Genomic DNA, 19,387 nt, shown 5'->3' with positions numbered 1-19,387 from the left:
CTGGTGCACTTGTGAGCCAGTCACTGCACATCTGCCACGAAGGGGAATCGCCTCCGAGGCCACTGTGCCGTGGGGAAAGGAAAGGATTAAACGTCGGGAGAGTTTGATTGAGTACACAACAGGGATAAAGCCACTCTCTCTGCAATTAAAACTGAGAGTATTTAATTCAGTAAAGTGAGATTTCATTCCCCATGACTTGTCTGATTGTATTTTGAATCTGGGCACGGGCTGCAGTGACCTGCCCCAAAATATGAGGTGTCACCAGCTACAATGTAGGTGGTGAAGTGGGAGAGGCAGGAGGGACCCTCAGCACCTCCCATCCCGCGGATAACTTCATCACAATGACCAGGGCGGCGCCCGCTGGCTCCTGGAGCAGCTGTTGCCAGGCAACAGAGACACTATATTGTCCCCTGTCACCTGTGCCCCTCGCCCATTTGGTCACTGGCCGTGGTGGGATCACTTGCCGTGGTGGTATCACTGTGGTGGTGGACTCATTTTGGCAGTTGGATCGCTTTTGGTGGTGGGATCGCTGTTGGTGGTTGCTTCACTTTTGGTGGTGGGATCACTTCTGGTGGTTGCATCGCTTTTGGTGGTGGAATCGCTTTTGGTGGTTGAACCGCTTTTGGTGGTTTGATCACTTTCTGCACTTGGATTGCTTTGGTGACTGGATCACTTCCATCGCTCGGATTGCTTTCGGAACTTGGATCTGTTTTGGTGACTGATCGCTTTCTGTGGCAAGAAGGAGCAGGAGAAAGGCTGCTGTCTTGTCCATCCCTCCAAGATCACCTCCGGACAGAAAAGCTCCTGTCTCCCTACTTCGGGTTCAGTGTTTTCAGGCAGAACAGCAGCGATGGCCACACGCAGTCTGTTGGAGATGCTGGACGCTGCCATCGGGACACCCGAAGTTGGGGTTGTGGATTTGGTGGCGCTGCACAAGCTGCTGAAAGCCATGATCATCGGGCAGCCAGACCAGCAGGAGCTGTCCGTCCTGGAGCCAGGGCAGAGCCCGACCCCCAGCTTAGGGAAGGACAAGGTCACGAAGGAACAGCCTGGCCAGGAAGAGAAGGAGAGAGACATCTGCAAGGTAGAACCTCTTGCTGGTCCCTGGGTGCTCCCCCACGAGACGCCCCCTCCTCTGGGCTCCGCGCTGCCCTCGTGCCGCCCTCAGCCCAAGGGCTGGGTTAAGCCCGAGCTCCCGCAGCAGAGCACAGCGGGGTCCAGGTCCCCAGGGACCCTCCCCTGGGCTCACCCCGACACCCGCTCTCCCAGAAAAGGGCTTCGCTCCAGGATCTGTGGGAGGAGATCAACAAGTTTAAGGAGGTGCAGTCCGGCCTGGCAGAAGACATGCGGGAGATGCAGGAGGTGCATGTCGGCCTGGCAGAGGACATGCGGGCGATGCAGGAGGCGCATTCCGGCCTGGCAGAGGACATCCAGGAGATCCAGGAGACGCTTGGCCTGGTGGGTGTCCCCTGGTGCCCCAGCAGGGAGCTGGGCTCTCGTCCCCTCCCCGCTTCTCTCCCTGTCAGCCTGCGCCCCTGCTCTGTGGCCATCGTTGTCACCAGCGTGGAGGGCAGCAGGAGGGAAGAGTGGGAAGGGTGTCCCAAGAGTTGCTAAGGCACTTTTGAACTAGAGAGCCCTCAAAACAGAACCATGGGAGGGGAAGGAGGGGAGATAAAGCTCTGCTCGTGGAATTCTGCCGCGGCCCCCAGGCACAGCCCTGCCCAGCGTCTCTGTGGCTCCTGCCCCATTCATTTGGGGATTCTCTTTAAATCCCACTCCCACATCTGAACGGGTGTCTCTCTCCTCACCCAGCTCCAGGGGAAGCCCCAGGACGCTGCCGGGCTGCGCAGGGACAGGAGGCGGCTGCATCCCCGCTCCCTCGGGGACACCAGCCCTCCTGCCTCGGGGCACAGCCTGTGGGTTTGGGGTGCTGGGCAGTGATGCTGGGGGTCCCATCCCTGGGGATTCCATCCCCCCGGCTCCATGGCCGGGCTGACCCCGTGATGCCTTTGCATTTGGGCTCTCATGTGGAACACGACTTTATCCCCGTGAGATGGTGGTTTGGGGACAGGGACTGGGGACATGGCGGGGGGTTCTGGGGTCTGTCCTCACGGCTGCCCAGCTGCCAGTAACCGTGCTGCCCTTTGCCTCTTCTTCCCAGGAGGGCGCTGGGGGCCAGTCTGCCCCCGCCGATCCCACCCAGGTGGCCACGGACAGCCAGGCCAGGAAGAGCTCAGCACTGGGGCCGAAGGGACGTGGGACACAGCCTGGGATGGAGACCAGCAAGGGGACTGCAGGGTCTGGCTCCCCGGGGATGCAAGCAGGGACACAGGGGGAACCAGTGACCCCTGTGAAGTTGTCAGGCACTCCCTCTGACCACATGAGGTCTACTGATGCCAATGTCACCAGCCCGGGGATGCAGCCAGGATCACGGGGCAGCCAGGCCAGCACCCGCCTGGGAAGACAGCCAGGGGCCCCTGACACCCAGACCAGCACCTTGGGGAAACAGCCAGGATCACCTGGGACCCACACCACCACCCCTGGGGTGCAGCCTGGGTCCTCCAGCTCCCAAGCCACCATCCCAGAGGATGCCGAAGAGCGGGCCATGCCCTGGCGCTCCTCGGGCTCCACCATCATCTCCAGCTATGAGTCGGAGATGCGGGAGGTTCTCTCCCAGGTTGGGCAGCTCGGCAACGTCTGCACTGGTCTGAAGGAGGAGGTGGAGCAGCTGAAATCTGCAAAAGCAGAACGCGCGGATCTTGAGAACGTGCGCCGGCTCTTCCCGGAGGGAGGTGAGAGCACGGGGGGGCTGGCGGGGGTTGTTTGCTGTGGGGACACCCTGGCTCAGGAGCTCGTCATGCTCAGAGCCTGGCCCCAAGGGTGAGACCCCGTCACCGACAGCACATCCCCTTGCACCATGTCCCTCTAGGCCGGCAGAGCATCACCAGCATCCTGGCCGACCTCAAGTGCCAGATGTCGTTCCTGCAAGACATGGCCAGGGCCCTCCACGGGCAGGAGGAGAAGGTGAGCCGGCAGCAGTCCCCGAGGGGCTGCGGGGATGCCAGTTTGGGCAGGGAGGGGGCAGCCGAAGGGTCCCCGTGCCGGAATGACACAGGGGGCTGTGCCCTCACTGCCCCCACTGCCGTTCGCAGATCAGCAAGGTGGAGGATGCTCCCAGAAAGATGAGGGCGGCTGGAGCCGGCAGGAAAGCAGACGGCAGCGCCCAGATGACCCAACAGCCACGGTAAAAGAATGGGAGAGGGTTTCCTACCTCGCAGGGCTGCGAGGGAACCTGGGGTCTGAGAGCATCCCAGTTTGGGGGGCAGGGGACACCCCCACAAAGGCTAAGCCTGCCCCTGCCCCCGTCTCGCTGGCCAGGCCCAAGGGACAGAAGGTCAAGGCAGAGCGGAAGGAGTTGGGGAAGCAGCAGGAGCCGACTCAGGCCGAGCTGGAACACCTTGCGGCCGAGTACGTGAATCTGTTGGTGATGGAGACAGCGCAGCAGCTGCAGGCAGAGGTGAGGCCCGGGGGCAGCGCTCCCAACCATGGCTGGCTCGGGGGGAGCCCTGGCGGGGTCCCGGCCACGGCCCCTGGCTCGATGGGGTCATGGAGCCTCCACGGCACCTGCGCTTGTGGGCCGCATCCAGCCCGGCTCAGAGCTGATTCCTCCTCCCCTGCCAGCAGGTGGACGAGCCGAGAGCGACGGCGCAGAGCGGGGGACACGAGCAGGCAGGGTGCCACGTCTGCAGCCTGGACACCATGGTGCTGCTGGAGAAGCTCCTCCAGCGCTGCGAGAAGCTCGAGGAGCAGGTGGCGTCCCTGGCCCAGAAGGCGGGCGGCAAGGTGGACAATTATGAAAAGTGGAGGAGACAGGTAAGGAGATGCAGTGTAGGGGGCTTGAGCTGCTAGGACCCCCCAGGCATTTCTGCTTTGCTGTAACGCGGGGGAGCCCCTGGCTGCCCCCCTAATTGGCTTGTGGGAGTCAGCAGCATGGAAGGGAATTAAAGCCTTGGAGAAAATGTTCTGCTTGCACTGAAAGCCCGTGGCCACCAGCCAAAATACCCTGGGTCTGTCCCTGCGGGGCAGCCACCCTCCTTGCTCAGCACCGCCTTGTCCTCTTAGTCCCTGCAGCAGGACGAGCAGCTCAAGTGCCTCCAGGCCAGCATCATGCAGCTCCAAAAGGACTATGAGAAGTTCAGCTCGGGCCTTGCAAACCTCCAGCAGGATCGCCAGCAGGAGCAGAATGACATCAAGGTGAGTGTCTGTAACCCGCAGGCAGAGCCCAGGCTGGGACCCCAAGGGATCTGTCCCCCTGCCACCCTGCTCGCAGCCCTGCACAGCTTCCCGATGCCTTTCCTGGAGGTTTCTGATGGGGTGGGGAGGCAGGGGGTGCTCGGCTGGCCGGGGGTCAGCTCCGACCCTACCGTGGCATCACGGGCTGCTTTTTGCCTGGGAATCGATGAGGTATGGGCTCGAGGGTCCCTGGTGCCAGTCAAGGGTGTCCTGGGCAGGGTGACAAACACCCCTTGTCCCTTGGGTGCCGGCTGACAGAACCAGCCAGGGGGAGGGAGGATTTCCAGCCCGGCTGCGGGTCCTTTGCCAGGTCCCTCTGTGATCCTGAGTCCCTTCGGCTGGTGGGACCAACCCCACGGGGGCGATGGGGTGAACAGATCCACGTAGCCACTTCTCCCTCTCCCGTTGTCCCTCCATCCTGTCTCCAACCGCTCTCCTGCCTTTCCCCATTGCTAGAAGGTAGACAAGGCCGCCCTGGCTGACAAAGTCAGTCGCAGCCAGTTTGAGGCGTGCATGGAGCAGCTGAACAAGGGGATGGAGAAGGTGACGAGCCGGGTGACAGGCCAGGAGCAGGACTGTCAACAGTTCCAGCAAGAGCTCCAAAGGCAGATGGACTGTAAGGTGAGGGCTCGTCCCCTCCATGCAGAACTGGCACCTTGGGGGCCTGGCAGCCTGAGGCAGCATCCTTGCGATGGTGCCCCCTCCTGGCTGTCCCCCTGGGGACCGCCATGTCCCATCCTGGGGTAGATGGCTGAGGGTGTCACCCGTCCACAGCTGGACCGCCGGGAGCTGGGGGCGTTCCGGCAGCAGCAGGAGGAGCGTTGGAAGAGCCTCAGCCGGCAGCTGCAGAAGGTGCTGCAGCCAGAGCGTGACGATGCCGCTGGGATTAGGAAGTGAGTGCGATGGGGACAGCGGTGGCTTTGGCAGTGCCGGCCCTGTTCCTGCTGGCTGTCCCAGCTCGTGCCGCTGTGGTACCCTGGCGTGGGAGCCGAGTGGGCAGCGCCCCTGGGGATGCTGAGCAAGTGGCTGTGCCTTGTGCTCCTGCCAGCTGCAGCTTCCCAGCGACGGAGGCGGCACAATGAGGGGGCACGTGTGGGAGGAGCCCTCCTGAACCAGTCTTGGGGGGTGGGTGCAGAGGCTTTTTGTGGCAGGGGACGGTGTGCAGGTGGGGCTGTGCCCCCCAGGAGCTCCCCAGCCCTTTTCTCCCCTCTCCAGGCAGCTGCTACCTGGTTTCCATTGCCTGTCCTGCGACCGGCCCGTCAACATGCTGGCGCCTGGACCGTGAGTAACTGCCCCCGAACAGGGAGCACCCCCTGACCCCTCCCTGGAATCGAGTGACACATGGGGTGCCACCTGCCAGGCACTGAGCACCCCGTGTCCTGTCCCACAGGGAGCGGACGGGCGAGTGCAGATACCCCACTGTTCCGCGGAGCTGTGGGGGCCCACACACTGTCAGGCCCCCACGCTTCCAGCCCCAACCGCCCAGCATTCCACGGCCATCCCAAGCCAGTGCCCGCAGCCCCAACAAGGTAGGGATGATGGAGGTGGGGAGGGGGATGCTGAGCCTGCAGGGGGATCTGTGTCTCAATTTCCCCACGGAGAGCTGGCTGGGGGAGGGTTGCTGGAGGATGCGGAATGGGGCCCCGTGTTTGGGTCACACGCTCTCCCCTTCCCAGAAGGACGCGATGCAGCTGTTGGGCCAGGACGGCACTGATGGGAAGCAACAGAACAAGCAGCCGTCTGTAACGGAGAGCTCTGAGCTGTCCTCAAAGCAAAGGGGGACGCCAAACACCACGACCTCAATGAGCCGGCCAAGTGTGGCCCTGTCAGGGCACCGGGGGGCGGAGGACACCCTGCTGTCTGGGGGGATGGGTCTGTGCCCGCAGCTGGGCTGGGTGGGACGGGAGTCTGGGGTCTGGGCTGGGGTGCGGGGGCAGCACTGGCTGCTGGGGCAGCCGCTCCTCATGGTGGAGCTGGAGGGAGCTGGGGGGACATGGCGGGTGGTGCTGGCAGTGTGGGACAACAGCCTGTGTGCTTCAGGGTGGGGGCAGGACCCTGTTTGTGGGTGCCTGTGGCTGACCCTGCCCCTCGCCCCCAGGTACCTCCTCCTCACTGCAGCACCAACCCGCCGCGCCGAAGAACCGATCTGCCTCGTCTCCCGCACGCCTCACCCAGGCACCGAAGCTGCTGGTGCACCTCCTGCCACTCCGCAATAAATCAGTGCCCTGACAGCCGGGCAGGACGGGGGTCCCGGGCCCCGGTCCCACCGCCTCGGGCGCTGAGCAAGCAACAGCTACAATAAACGGCCATGAGCAACCAAGTGCCAGTGTGGTCTGAGTGGAGGTCCCTGGGGCAGGATGGGAGAAAGCCCCCCTGTGTTTGCTTTTTCAGGAGACAAATAAGTGCTAAAAAGGCACTTTGGGGGTGCCCAGGTGGATCCAGTGGTATCCAGACCCCCTCCAGAGGGAGCACTGGGAGCAAACCACTGGGCATCAGGGCAGAGCCAGCAAAGGCCCATCCTGCACCCCGGGTGGGGCTGAGGTGTCCATGGGCTTAAGAAGCACCCCCTGGGCCTAACTGGGGGGATGGGGTGAGGAGGTAACCAGGCAGCTGTGCAAGATGCCGGGCTGACTGTCGGCAGCCGGGAGAGCAGCAGCAGGAGCCGAGCTGCAAGGCCGGGCAAGGCCGAGCTGTCACAGGAGCTCTGCTTGACAACAGGTTGACCGTGAGCCAGCAACGTCTCCCGTGGTCAAGAGGCCAATGGTACCTGGGCTGCGTGAGTAGGAGTGTGGCCAGCAGGTCAAGGGAGGTGAATCCTCCCCCTCTGCTCTGCACTCGTGAGGCCCCATCTGAGTGGTGTGTCCAGTTCTGGGCACCCCAGTTTAAGAAGGACAAGGAATTACTGGGGAGAGTCCAGCGGTGGCTACAAAGGTGCTGAGGGTTTTGGAGCATTTTGCTTCTGAGGAAATGCTGAGAGAGCTGGGGCTGTTGAGCTGGAGAAGAGAAGCTGAGAGGGATCTGATCAATGGGATCAATATCTCAGGGTGGCTGTCAGAGGATGGACCAGACTGTTCAGTGGTGCCCAACGCCAGGGTGAGGGGCAACGGGCACAGACTGAAACACAGGAGGCTCCATCTGAACATGAGCAGAAACTTGTTTGCTGGGAGGTGCCAGAGCCTGGCCCAGGCTGCCCAGAGCTGGTGTGGAGTCTCCTCTGAGACATTGAAACCCGCCTGGACCCACCTGTGTGATCTGCTCTGTGACCCTGCGTGAGCAGGGCTTGGACTGGGGGATCTGCAGAGGTTTGAATCTCCCCCGGGAGTATCGGAGTTGCCGGGGCTGGAGCGTCCGGCCCGGCCTCAGGCCCACCAGGGACTCCATGTCCCAGCACCAGCAAGAGGAGAAGGGCCGGGCCAGGCCAGGTGGGGTCGGGAGGGGCCGGGCGGGACCGGGCGGTGCTGCTGCGGGCGGGTCCAGGGCTGCCCTGAGCCCAGGGATCGGGACACCGCGGCCATGGCCACCAGGCCTGTGCGTGCTCGGGGCCGGGGGCACGAGGGCAGGTGTGTTTAAGGCTGAGCTGGAGCCTGGTTTTTGAGGGGCTTGGAGAGGTCCGAGCAGCAGGGAGCCAGCCGGGGGGGTGGCAGAGGGACGCAGGTTGAACAGCAAGTGGGGAAATCCTCCTGTCCCTGCAGGTCAGAGTGTGGACGCGACCAAGGATCTTCGGTCCCCCCGTGGGGGTTGACATCGGAGGAATCTGCGGAGACACCCTCTGGAGCAAGGGAAAGCCCGGCTCTTGCGATGGTGAGTGTGACGGGTGCTCAGGCAGGCCCGGGAAATGCTCAGTGCTGCTCTGGCACTGGTTGGGAGGCAGGAGCCATCCCGAGGCAGGAGGGGCTGAGCCCCCTGGTGTCACTGAAGGGGTCACATCTCTCCGCTCCCCCGGGCTTTCAGCTGCCATTTCCCAAGCAGCGCGGGCGGGACGAGGGCGTCGCTGGTGCTGCTGGGGTTCTCGGGAGAAACCTGCCTCTGGCTTGAGTGTGCTGAGACAGTCCAGCTCAGACTGGCTTGGTTTTCTAATGAGGGAATTTGTCTTTCTCCACAGGCTACGCAAGCCAAGAGAGGTTTAAGTGGTAAGTGCACTGGCCTGGTCTCCTTTCACTGTGCGCAGGTGCTTTGGTCTGCTGGGAATGCCTGGGGCGGAGGAGGGGGACACTGGGGTGAGGTGGCAACCCTGGCTACCGCAATGGTCACCATCCTTGTGTGGAAGGTGCAGCTCCGTGAGAAGCCGGCTAATCCCCCCGTGGAGTGCCCAGGCCAGGGCTATGCCCGTGTCCATCATCCTGATCTCTCCCTGTGTGTTTCCAGTTGAACCCCGTTTTACAGCCGGTGGGAGAGCCTTGAAGACCAGCGCGCGGGTCACCAAGGAGTGAGTGCCTTTCAGATCTCTGCGTGCTCCCCACGTCCTCCTGACCTGCCCCCTCCTCAGCTTCTGCACCCGCTCCCTGCCCCGACTGGAGAGAACAAGGCAGCTGCAGGGGTGAGCCCAAACGTGGGGAGAGAGCCTGGATGTCCTGAGGGCTGGGGCTGAGCTCTCTGGCATCACTGGCAGGAGCAAAAAGCCAGGAGAGGGGAGTGGGTGGCTGGTGGGAGACGGGCTTCCAGGTACCGAGGATGGAGCAAAGCCCGGGGGCACCCGCTGCTGCAGCCCAGCCTTCCTGGGTGTGCTTCGGCTCCAGCGTCGTAGGAAGAGCCCTCACCCAAAGCAATGGCCTTGGGTGTTCCTGACGCTTCTCTCAGAGGCAGCAGCAGGATCTCAGCACAGGACTCAGGGCTCAGAGCGTTTCAAGTACCGAAATCCCCCCGTCTCAGCCCCCGTGCGCTGCAGCCGCGGCCCCAAGCACCAGCCTCCCAAGGGAGAAGCAGTGCTGAGGCATCCGCTGCGCTCGCCCTGTGCCCGTCCTCATCCTCTTGCTTTCCAGGACAAGGACGACCGGGACTGGGATTTCCTGAGGACATCGAAACCCAATTCTGGCCCACAGAAGATGCCTGTAAAACGTGGCACTGAGTGCAGCTCTGAGACAACAGCAGAACAGAGCAGCAGGAAAGGTAAGCAGGTTGCTGGATGCCTCCTCCTTGTAAGAAAGGAATCGGCAGCCTGGCTGAGTTTGTGTGAGGTCCCAGCTGATGAAATGGAAAGCCATCCAGTCCCATCTCTGATTAAGCAGTGCGGTCATTTCTAGAGCAGCTTGATAACGGGGTTGGTTGTGCCACAGCTCAGGGAGTGCCCCAGGTTACAGAACTGGCCTTTCCTTTCCGGGAAGGGAGGCTCAGATCTTCCCTTGGGCCTCACCCGGCCTGTTGTGCACCGTGCCAAAGGACAACAAGTTTTCGTGGTCAGGATTTGGGTGGCTGTAGCATCCCCGGTCCACGGCAAAGCCCAGCTGGGGCACTTCTGGGTGGGTCCCAGCTGCACTGGGCAGTGTTACAGGCACTCGCCCCTCTTGTTCCTGCAGCGGGGACGCTCATGGGTCTGATAGTCACCTCAAATGGCCTTTGCCCCGATAAATCCACTCTGGACACCAGTAGCAGCCGGTGGGTTGGGGCAAGAGCCAGGGTGTGTTTAGAGCAGGGCCTTTGGGTGAAGAGGGGCTGGAACAATCTGATTGGAAACTTGCAAAGCTCAAGAAGCTCCTGGTGTTGCCGGAGCTGGAAACCCCAGTGTCAGTGACCCCCAGCCATGTCCCAGCAGTGGATGCAGGGGCGCAGAGCAGGCAGTGGCGCGTTGCCGCTTTGTCACTTGCTGTGAGGTTCAGTCACGGAAAAGACATTGAAAAAGGACTTTGTAAATGGTCCAGGGAGAGAAGAGCAGGCAGGGCTGCTTTGATCTCTTGTTCTTTAAAAAACCAAACCCCACCCTGCTCAAACCTCCTCTCATGGGCGATCCCATCCCCAGAGCTGCCCCCACGCCAGACGCCCCTGCGCACCGTGGCCCCGGTCCAGAGGAAGAAGACGTCGATGTTTGAAGATGCTGAAGACGACGACCTGTTGGATGTGCTGAGACGTGGCAAAGGCCCAAAAAAAGAGTAAGGGCAGTGAGGAGGCAATGGCAGTAACGCAGGGGGTGGGCTGAGTGTTGAGCTGGTGCCACCGTGCTGGGGGGGGATGCCGGAGCTTCTGCCCGTGGGTCCCAGCAAGGGGCAAGAGCAGCTGGTTTGGCAGAGAAGAGCCAGAGCAGCCTGGCCAGGCTGTGTGAGGAGGGACAGCCCTGCCTCTGGGAGAAACCATCTGCCACCGTGTCCCCACAGAGCGGAGCTCCGGCCAGCGCGCTCCACGCTGGACGGCTTGTTCGGACGAGGCTCCGCGGCCAAAGTCCTGGAAAAGCCAGGTACGGGAGAGCATAGGGAGTGCAAAGTGGATAAAAAGTCCCAGAAGCAGCCAGGTGAGCCCAGCCAGGGACGTTGGGCAGGTCTGCAGAGGTGACAGCATTGGCTTGGGCTAGCGAGCTTGATTTCTCGTGGCCTTGCAGGGGAAATGCCCTTTGTGTCGGGCTGAGCAGGGCGGTCAAGGGGCTCTGGGTCAGCGGGGCGGAAGGCGGCTCATGCACAAGGGTTGTGCTCTGCCCTCGAGGCAGCCTGGGAGGAGGAGGAGGAGGAGGAGGGGAGGGCTGGTGTCTTTGCAGCAGCTGCTCCTCTGGGCGCTGACTCAAGGCTCCTTGTCTGAACAGAGGAGGAAGGGCGCGGGAACAAGAAGGAGCTTGTCTTCGGAGAGTACAAGCCCTCGATGGGCTCCAGGCCCGCGGTACAGCCGGTGGTGGGGCAGTTGGTGAGGTACGGTGCTGTGCGTGTGTCTGGAGCGTCGCTGTCCCTGAGGCGGAGCAGGCAGGTCCCCGGGTCCCCTCGCAGGCAGGTCTGCAACTGCTTCTCCTTCCTCAGGTTTTCTGCCAACAGCAGCAGCGAAACAAACCCAGAGCCCCGCTCCACACCTCGTCCTCCCCGCAGACGGAACCCCGTGCGGAGGAGAAGGGCCGGAGACGACTGGCTGGGCTGGGAGGATGAGGATTTCATGGAGCCCCCCAGCCAGTTTGGGGCTGCAGAGGAGGCAGCGCCTAAACCCGACCCAATGGACTGGATGATCGATGCTTTGGCTCCCAGCAGAGCCGAAGAACAGGCCAAGGCACAGGAGATAAAGGCCAACACTATGGAGACCCAGGAGTAGAAAGCCAAGCCCTCTGAGACTGAGGAGAAAAAGGCTGAGCCCTCGGAGGCGCAAGAGAAAAAGAACAAACCCTCGGAGGCCCAAGACACAAAGGCCGAGCCCTCAGAGACCACGGGCGAAGGGCCGGGTCCCCGCTCTCCCGGCAGGTAAAGGCCCGGTCAATGGCCGCAGCACTCCCGTCTGCTCCACGTGTGGCTGCTGCAGCAGCAGCTCTCAGCAGCGCTTGCCTCAGATTGACCCAATTCGTGTTAAGCACTTTCTGGTATCCAGTTGGGGTAATGCCGCGGGTCTTTGTCGCGCTGATCCAGCCCACAGTCCCATTCCCCTCGGCAGGTTCAGACTTGTGCCGTCCCAATGGGGCTCAGAAGGGAATTGCAGCCCCCGTGCCTGGAGCGGTGGGCAGGGGGTGTGAGGTGGGGGTGCCCGGGGAAGGGGGCGGATGCAGCCAGGGGAGCACCAAGAACGGAGCTGTTGGGGTCTCTGCTCCCTCGGCAGCCAAGAGGCTGAATCCTGCCTTTCACCTGCGAGGCAGGAACTGGCGTTGAGGAGGGATCTTGTCTTTCGTGGCCTCCTCGGCTTGACCACATCGGGTGCTTTTTTCTTGCAGCCAGCTGGCCGCCTCCCCAGCAGCATTGGACTGTTGGGCAGAGCTGCTGAGCGCCCAGGCCCGTGTGGCAGAGCTGGAGAGCCAGGTGAGCCCCAGCGCCTGCTGGATGGGGCCCATGGGTGACCCAGGGGGAGGAGAAGGGGCCAGGTCTGCTCCTAACAGCATCAGGGTGACGGGAAAGAGGAAGAACCTCCCTGTGCTGAGATGCCAACAACGGCCACCGACTGCTGCTGTGGGGGTTCTGTCCCTTTGCCACCACATCCCCAATCAGGACACCGCATTGCGCAGCAGCAGAGGGCTAAGGGCTCAGAATGCAGAGAGTGAAGCAGCCCCTGCCTCCATTTCCCACCGCGCACAGCAACACCGATCTGCTGCTAAATCCCCATGTGACCTTTGGGTGCAGAGTGCCAGGTACTGCAAGGAAAGCAACACTTGTTCGGTGCTGTGACCCCTCACGGGCTCTCTCCCGGCAGGACCTCAGTGACCATAATGAAGGACAACTACGGGCAGCAGGTGGAGATGCTGTGGTGGCAGAACGAGCAGCTGGCGGCTCAGCTGCGGCAGGAGCGGCAGGACACGGCGCGGGATCGGGCAGAGCTGCTGGCGCAGCACCAGCTTGACCTGGAGCAGCTGTGGGAGCAGCACCGGCTGGAGAAGCAGCAGCTGCGGGAGCTGCAGGGCTGAGAGCGGCACGAGCGGCACGTGGTGCCGGTGCCCCCGGTCTGGGTGAAGGAACCAGGGGATGGTTTGGGGAGACAGTGAAAGGAGAATGGAGAGTCCAGAAGCCCTGGATTGAGGGCAGCCCAGTGGCTTTTGGAGTGGGGATTTGCTTTGCAGGCAGACACAGGGAGATCTGGCTGGAGACTTCATTCTGAGGGAATGCGTTGCCTTTTGAAAGAGGCTGAACCCCATGTTTTCTCTCCCCCAGATCCCTTTTATTCAGAACAATGACTTTGGGCCAATGAGAAATCTGATTTTGGTATAGAAGCCCATAACCCCCAGATGTGGTCCATCCCAGATGGGGATGGCAGCCCGTGGGATGCCCCGTAACAGACCAGCCTGCCAGCTCAGCTCCTGGGACCTGGTGCTCAGCCCCACGACCGAGCCTCTTCCACGGTGCCCGTCACGGGGAGCACCAGTTTGTAACAGCCCGTGGTGGGCTCCTTCCCCGTGTCCTGCAGGGAATCTGTTGAGGAACCGCGCAAGAAACACGAGGACCAGCTCCAGCACGTGATGTGGCTGAAAGAGCGAGAGATGGATGTGCTGACCGGCACTATTTCACACACCAGGTACCGACAGCCAGTGTCGTGTCCCCATGTTGATCGCTGGCCGCGGTGTTCCCTGACCTCTGGGGAACCAGGCCCGGAGCACAGGAGGAACAGGGGCCATCCTCTCTCCCACCCGCTGCCCGCGGGGATGCTGAGCTGTTGTGTAGTGTCTGTCTGTGCTCCCCGAAGCAGCAGCTGCATCTTCCTACTGCTCTGCTCTGATCCCGAGAGGTTCGGGGCAGGGCTGCCCGGCCCATGGCCCGGCACACGTCCCCCTCTCCTTCGCAGTGATCCTTCCCCTGCGGGTCTTGCTCAGACTGCGAGTTTCTGGGCTCTGTAGGAGCATGGGGAGGGGTCCCCTTCATGGGGGACCACGGCACGAGGGAGGCTTTGGGAAAACATGGAAAAGAAGCTGAGTTTTTAGTTGATACTGGAACGTTTGATTTGGTTTTGAATCAGGCATTGATACCATTAGATGAAGATTTTGTACCTGTGGTGGGAGCTACTGGCCAAGAAGACAAAGCTTTCTGCAACAGCCAATCCAATAGAAACTGGAGAAACAAATTGGAATTCCTAAGTTCTTATCTAAGCCCGGGTCTCCAAAACCGTTACGGAGACGAGACTTAGGAAAACAGTTGCAAGCAATAATAACATACAAACAAGGTGAAGTGACAAAATGGAATTCCTAAGTTCTTATCTACGCCTGGGTCTCCAAAACCGTTACGGAGACGAGACTTAGGAAAACAATTGCAAGCAATAATAACATTCAAACAAAGTGAAGTGACATTCAAGATAAAAGAGCAGCCACAGAAACCAAAGAAGACCGTATGCAATGCACTGCAAGTTTGCTAAATTTGGTGAGATGCAGTGGGTATCGAGCTTCCCAACAGAGCGCCCAGCTGATCCAGCACCAAGTGACTTATCTGGGAATCGAGATCTCTGGAGGGCACCAGAGCTGGGGATGGAGCGACAAGAAGCTGTTCGCCGGACACCAGAACCTGCAGCGGTAAAAGAGCTCTGGGCATTTCTTAGAATGACACGTTGGTGCAGACTTTGAGTTTATAATTATGGACTTTGAGTAAAGCCTTTCTATGAACCGTGAAACAAAATGACTTCCAAGTTGAATTGGACAAGAGAAGCATCTGAGGGCATCTGCACAACTAAACAAAGAACCTGGGTCTCCCAGATATCACCAAGCCATTGGAGTTATGCTCACACAAAAGGCAAAGCGTTGCTCTGCGTGTTCTGGCACAGCAATTAAGAGCTCAGAACCGAGCGGCTGCTGCTTCCCAAAGCAATCAGATGCAGTGAGCCAAGGCTGGCCTGGATGTCGTGGAGCTGTGGCAGCTCTTGGACTCGCTGTACAGGAAGCTCCTGAGTTCACCGTGGGACAGAAAGTGTCCCATACGGTACCAACCGTACTGGAACAAAAAGGCACCCATGGGTTATCTCCCTCGAGATTCCTGAATACCAGGCGGTACTGGTGGAACTGGATGATGTGAATGTTGTCGTTACCAACGCTGTCACTGCAGCCCCTTTCCTCAGTGGGTCTGTTTCAGAGCCTGTGGTCCAGGATTGCTTGGAAACAATGGGAGCTGTTTCCTCCAGCAGACGGGATTTAATGGAACAGGCGCTGGAAGACGCCGAAGACTCCTGGTTCACTGATGGAAGCAGCTTTGTAAAGCAAGGAGTAGATAGAGCGGGGGATGCCCTAACAACTACCCACGAGGTAATCGAAGGCAAACCTTTGTCTCCTGGGACTTCTGCCCGGACAGCTGCACGTACACGAGCTTTAAAATTATCCAACGAGAAGAAGATTAATATTTGGACAGATTCCAAGTGTGCTTTGGGAGTGGTGCGTGCCCATGGAACATTTGAGAAGGGCCACATTTATTAACAGCACAAGGAGAAGAGATTAAATGTGATACTCCAGTTGTTGGAATCTGTGCTGTTACTAGGAAAGTTGTCACCATGCATTTCAAGGAGCATCAAGAATGAGACACTGATCAGGAAACTGGAAATAAATTGGCAGCTCATACTGCGAGATGAGCTGCTGGGAAGAGAGAAATGAGAGGGATGTCTCTGAGCCCAGACGGCTGCCTCCTCGAACCAACATCAGTAAACTCTGCCTTGCAGTGTGTTAACAGAGACCTTCTTGGGTTGGCCAGAAGCATTCCCCTGCCCAACTAGTAAAGCTAGAACAGTAACTAAAGCTTTGTAAAATGAGACCGTACCCCGATTGGGGGTACCCGCTGTGATGTCCTCTGCTAGGGGGCCCCCTTTTGTTGCACAGGTAGTGCTGCAAGTCAGTAAAGCATTAGAGATCGATTGGCAGTTGCAGACTCCCTGCAAGCCTTAAGCAAGTGAGCAGGTAGAAAAGAAAATGAATCATTTAATGGAACAGCAGATAAACAGAATTTGCCAGGACACTAACTGGAAGTAGAATCAAGCACGGCTCACCAGAGGAGACGGCGTGAACAGCCCCGCCAGGAGCTGCTCAACCACCCTGTGGCACCGCTGACCGCAGCCCAGGACCTCAGTGCCCCGACCGAGGGTCTTTCCAGCACCCTGGGTGAGGCTTCCACGCGCTGCAGGTGGGAAGGGACTTGTGGGGGGACAGCTGCGCTCGTACCTTTGTCTCCAGAGGCTTGGGATGGTCAGGGGGCTGGTTTAGTGCCCCTGTATATAAACCTCAGGTATGAGTTGGCCTCTGCATCCTCTGCAGGGGCTCAGCGGAGCTCTCTGAGCCAGGGCAGTGCCCGGAGGGGGCAGGAGGGGAGAGGCAGGTGAGTTAAAGCCCGTTTGCCCTGGCTTTGTGATGTCCCCATCCTGTGCCGTCAGGTCCCTGCTGGCTCTTTCCCCAGGCAGGGACGCTCTTGGAGGCTTCCCCTGTGGGTCTTGCTCAGACTGCGAGGGTCTGGGCTCTGCAGGAGCATGGGGAGGGGTCCCCTTCATGGGGGACATGGCACGAGGGAGGCTTTGGGATGCTTCTCTTGTTGGTGAGTGACACCCTGGACTGTCACCCTGTTTCTGTGGCCCTGCCTGGGATCATTCCCACCCATCCTTCCTCTCTTCTCAGGGGGATGATGACTTAGAAAAGGAGAAGATCCTCTTGGCGTCCCTGAAGAAAGCGCCATACACCACTTCACGTCTGTCAGCATCCCGTCCGTCCTTCTGCCCTTCGCCGCACCACGATTTCTCCGAGGTTACGCAGTTATTTCTGGCGATCCCGAGGAAAGTGCCCTACTGCGCTTCACCTCTCCCAGCGTCCCGGCCGTCCTCCCTGCTCCTGACCACCATTTCTGAGAGGCTTTCTTAGAGCAATGAGTTTAAAAGCCCAAGTCTCTTTTGCCTTGTGTTCCCCCTCCATGAGAGACCCCCAGTCTGGCCTGTTTCTCTGCTGTACCTTTTAAGTTGTTTCTTATCTCATAATTAAAGTATTTTTTAAAGCGCAAACGTCTGAGACTCTGATACCGGAAACCTGGGGCCAAGAACATTTCTGTGACAGTTTGTGCACGTGAATCCGCGTGTGGCACTGCTTTGCTGATGGAACTGGGAAGGAAATACTCGTCCTTCCCTGGAGCCAAAAACCACACGCGGTGGTTGGAGAAACTGCCAGTTTGACCTGGAAGGATGGAGCCAGAATTTGAGGGCAGAAATCAGTTGCCACGGGTCCTTGGGTCTGGAGATTGTTCCGCGATGTTCTTCTGGTTTTAAAGGCCGTCTTCCAGAAAACAACAATCCCAAGCAACGTGCCCAGGCTGTTTTTTCCTCCCCACGCATTTCCCTGTGTGATCTGCTCTGTGACCCCGCGTGAGCAGGGGTTGGACTGGGGGATCTGCAGAGGTCCCTTCAGCCCTACCAGGCTGCGATTCTGTGACTCTGCACTGCGGTTCCCCAGCACGCCCAGGATGTTCCACAGCCCACGGGCAACCGCAGCTTTTCCTTTGTGGGCCGATTTCTCAAAAACCCCTGGCTCTTGTGCTGGGCTTCACCTCCCGTCCGGGTACCCCGGGGTGACAGCGGGGCCTCTCCGGTGCCTTCCGCGGGCTCTGCCCGGTCGGAGCAGCAAGGCCGGCGATGGGGAGGGGTTCCCGGGGAGGGCAGAGCCCGTCCCGCGGGGCTGTGGGGACGTTTCTAGGCAGGCTCCGCGCTAACCAGCCCCGTTGCCGCGGCAGGGGGGCATTCCCAGCCCGGCGCTGCGGTAGACAGACCCGTTGCTACGGCTGCGGGGCCTTGCAGACCGGACTCCGCGCGGCGCAGCCCCCGTCGCTATGGGAACGGGGCCCTTCCAGTGCGGGCGGCGCGCAGCATGGCGGTGCCCCTGCTGAGTGCCGCGCTGAGCGGCGTCTGGAGCGGGCGGGCGTTCGGCACGGCCGGTGAGTCCCGGGCCGGGGAGCCCCGGTTCCCCTGCGCGGGCAGCGGGAGCCGCTTGCGGCGTGGCGGGGAGAGCGCTCGGGCTGCTGAATTGCTGGCGTGGCCGGCTCGGGGAGGCGGGGGTGGCTCCGGCTCTTCCCGGGCTCTCTCGGCCTCGTCTCTTGCGCTCTGGAGAAAGCGGGAACTCTCTGGAAACGAAGAGATGGACTGAAAGGCAGAGGCAATGCTACTGTTCGGCGGCATTCTTTATTTCATCAGCGCTGGGCAGCACTGGGGATCCTCCGGCTTCAGTTATAATTGTTAGTTATAATTGCCTTGTTTCTTACTGGCAACGCGTCATACGTATAAACTAAGCTCTCTGGTTCTAATCAATGCGTTACTGAATCTTCTGTCTCCCTCTTGTCATGCAGAAGGATCTAAAAGTTGAAAATAGCCCTTCTTTTTGCAGGTGCTCAGAAAGCGTTTACCGTGTCATTGGTTAACGATGGGTGCGTCTTTTGTAAGTGAGTCACGGTGTACATGAGTTGAGCAGCTTCTCTCCACTCTCCATTCCCAGCTGCGCTCTCACGCGGGCAGCCCCGCTGGGGCCGATGCCCGGCGAGGATATTGATGTCAGCAACTTAGAAGCGCTGGAAAAATCCCACAGTTTCGGTCGGTCCTTGAGGCTGGCGGTGAAGGAGCAGGAAGCCGCGCTGGGGCAGACGGCCCAGCAGCACAGCAGCCTGGAGCAGGAATGTGCAGAGAGCTGGAGAAGCTGGGAGAATTTTTGACGAGCCTTCGTTTTCCACCTCTGTTTCACAGACTCTGGGGTGCTGTGGGGAAGTAGTTGCCTGCCAGAGTGCTGCAAGAAAAGAGAATCACCTCAGCTCTTGTGCTCTTATTGTTTCCAGCCGCAGCCTCAAGGTGCGAACCTTTGGCACGTTTGACTTGTACAGAAAGCACGAGGACGCCATGACCCCGGCAGGGCTGGCGTTTTTGCAGTGGCAGTGGGACAGCTCCATTACCTGGGTCTTCCGTCAGCTTCTCAGTAAGAAATGGCCCATGCCGGGGGCTGGGGGAGCCGTGATGCGGCGCTGGGGTGAGGCACAGGGCCGGTGAACGAGCTGTGCCTGTGGGCTTCTGCTTGGTCTGAGGAAACCACCTCTTAAAATGCCATTTTGAATGAACATTTTCAAATAACACCGAGAACCTTCACCAGGGCGTGCTCGACCAGCCCTGGTGGGTGTGGGGGGGGCCCTTGTTAGTGATGGGGGACCTTGGGGTTCAGATCTGTGCCGTCTCACTGACGCTCTCTCTCACCCCTTTACAGATACTGTCCCCTGTCACTTGTGCCCCTCACCCATTTGGTCACTGGCCGTGGTGGGATCACTGTGCTGATGGAATCACTTTGGTCATTCGGATCTGTTTTGGTGACTGATCACTTTCGGCACTAGGATGTTTATATACATTAGATATATATTTTTAAAAACTGAGGGGAGAAAAGGCCATCTAGAGGCTCTCAAGGGCCAGTGCCCTCCCCAGCAGTGTGTGCTCCCCCCACCCTAGAAATAATACCTTGAAAATTCTTCCAGTGCGATTCTCAGGGGAGCCCCCGCTCCCAACGCCCTGGCCCTGGACCCCCCCAACT

At 60.0% G+C, this 19,387-nt stretch overlaps 1 protein-coding gene and 1 pseudogene across 1 annotated transcript; both read left to right on the top strand.

The window, feature by feature from the left end:
* The first annotated feature begins 850 nt into the window (after positions 1–850).
* Positions 851–6,613, top strand: LOC136109474 (uncharacterized). Its single transcript, XM_071816362.1, has 14 exons — positions 851–1,084; positions 1,270–1,458; positions 2,162–2,792; positions 2,930–3,024; positions 3,153–3,244; positions 3,379–3,517; positions 3,685–3,873; positions 4,123–4,254; positions 4,750–4,914; positions 5,068–5,186; positions 5,509–5,574; positions 5,684–5,822; positions 5,970–6,108; positions 6,392–6,613. Exons 1-14 carry the CDS (start codon positions 851–853, stop codon positions 6,520–6,522), a joined length of 2,460 nt encoding a protein of 819 aa, XP_071672463.1. The 3' UTR covers positions 6,523–6,613.
* A 1,059-nt stretch (positions 6,614–7,672) lies between these two features.
* On the top strand, positions 7,673–18,858 carry LOC136109473 (fas-binding factor 1 homolog; annotated as a pseudogene).
* Positions 18,859–19,387: the final 529 nt, after the last annotated feature.

The sequence above is a fragment of the Patagioenas fasciata genome, chromosome 18 (assembly GCF_037038585.1).
Source record: "Patagioenas fasciata isolate bPatFas1 chromosome 18, bPatFas1.hap1, whole genome shotgun sequence".
Taxonomy (NCBI): Eukaryota; Metazoa; Chordata; class Aves; order Columbiformes; family Columbidae; genus Patagioenas; species Patagioenas fasciata.
This window is presented reverse-complemented; position numbering and strand designations above follow the sequence as displayed.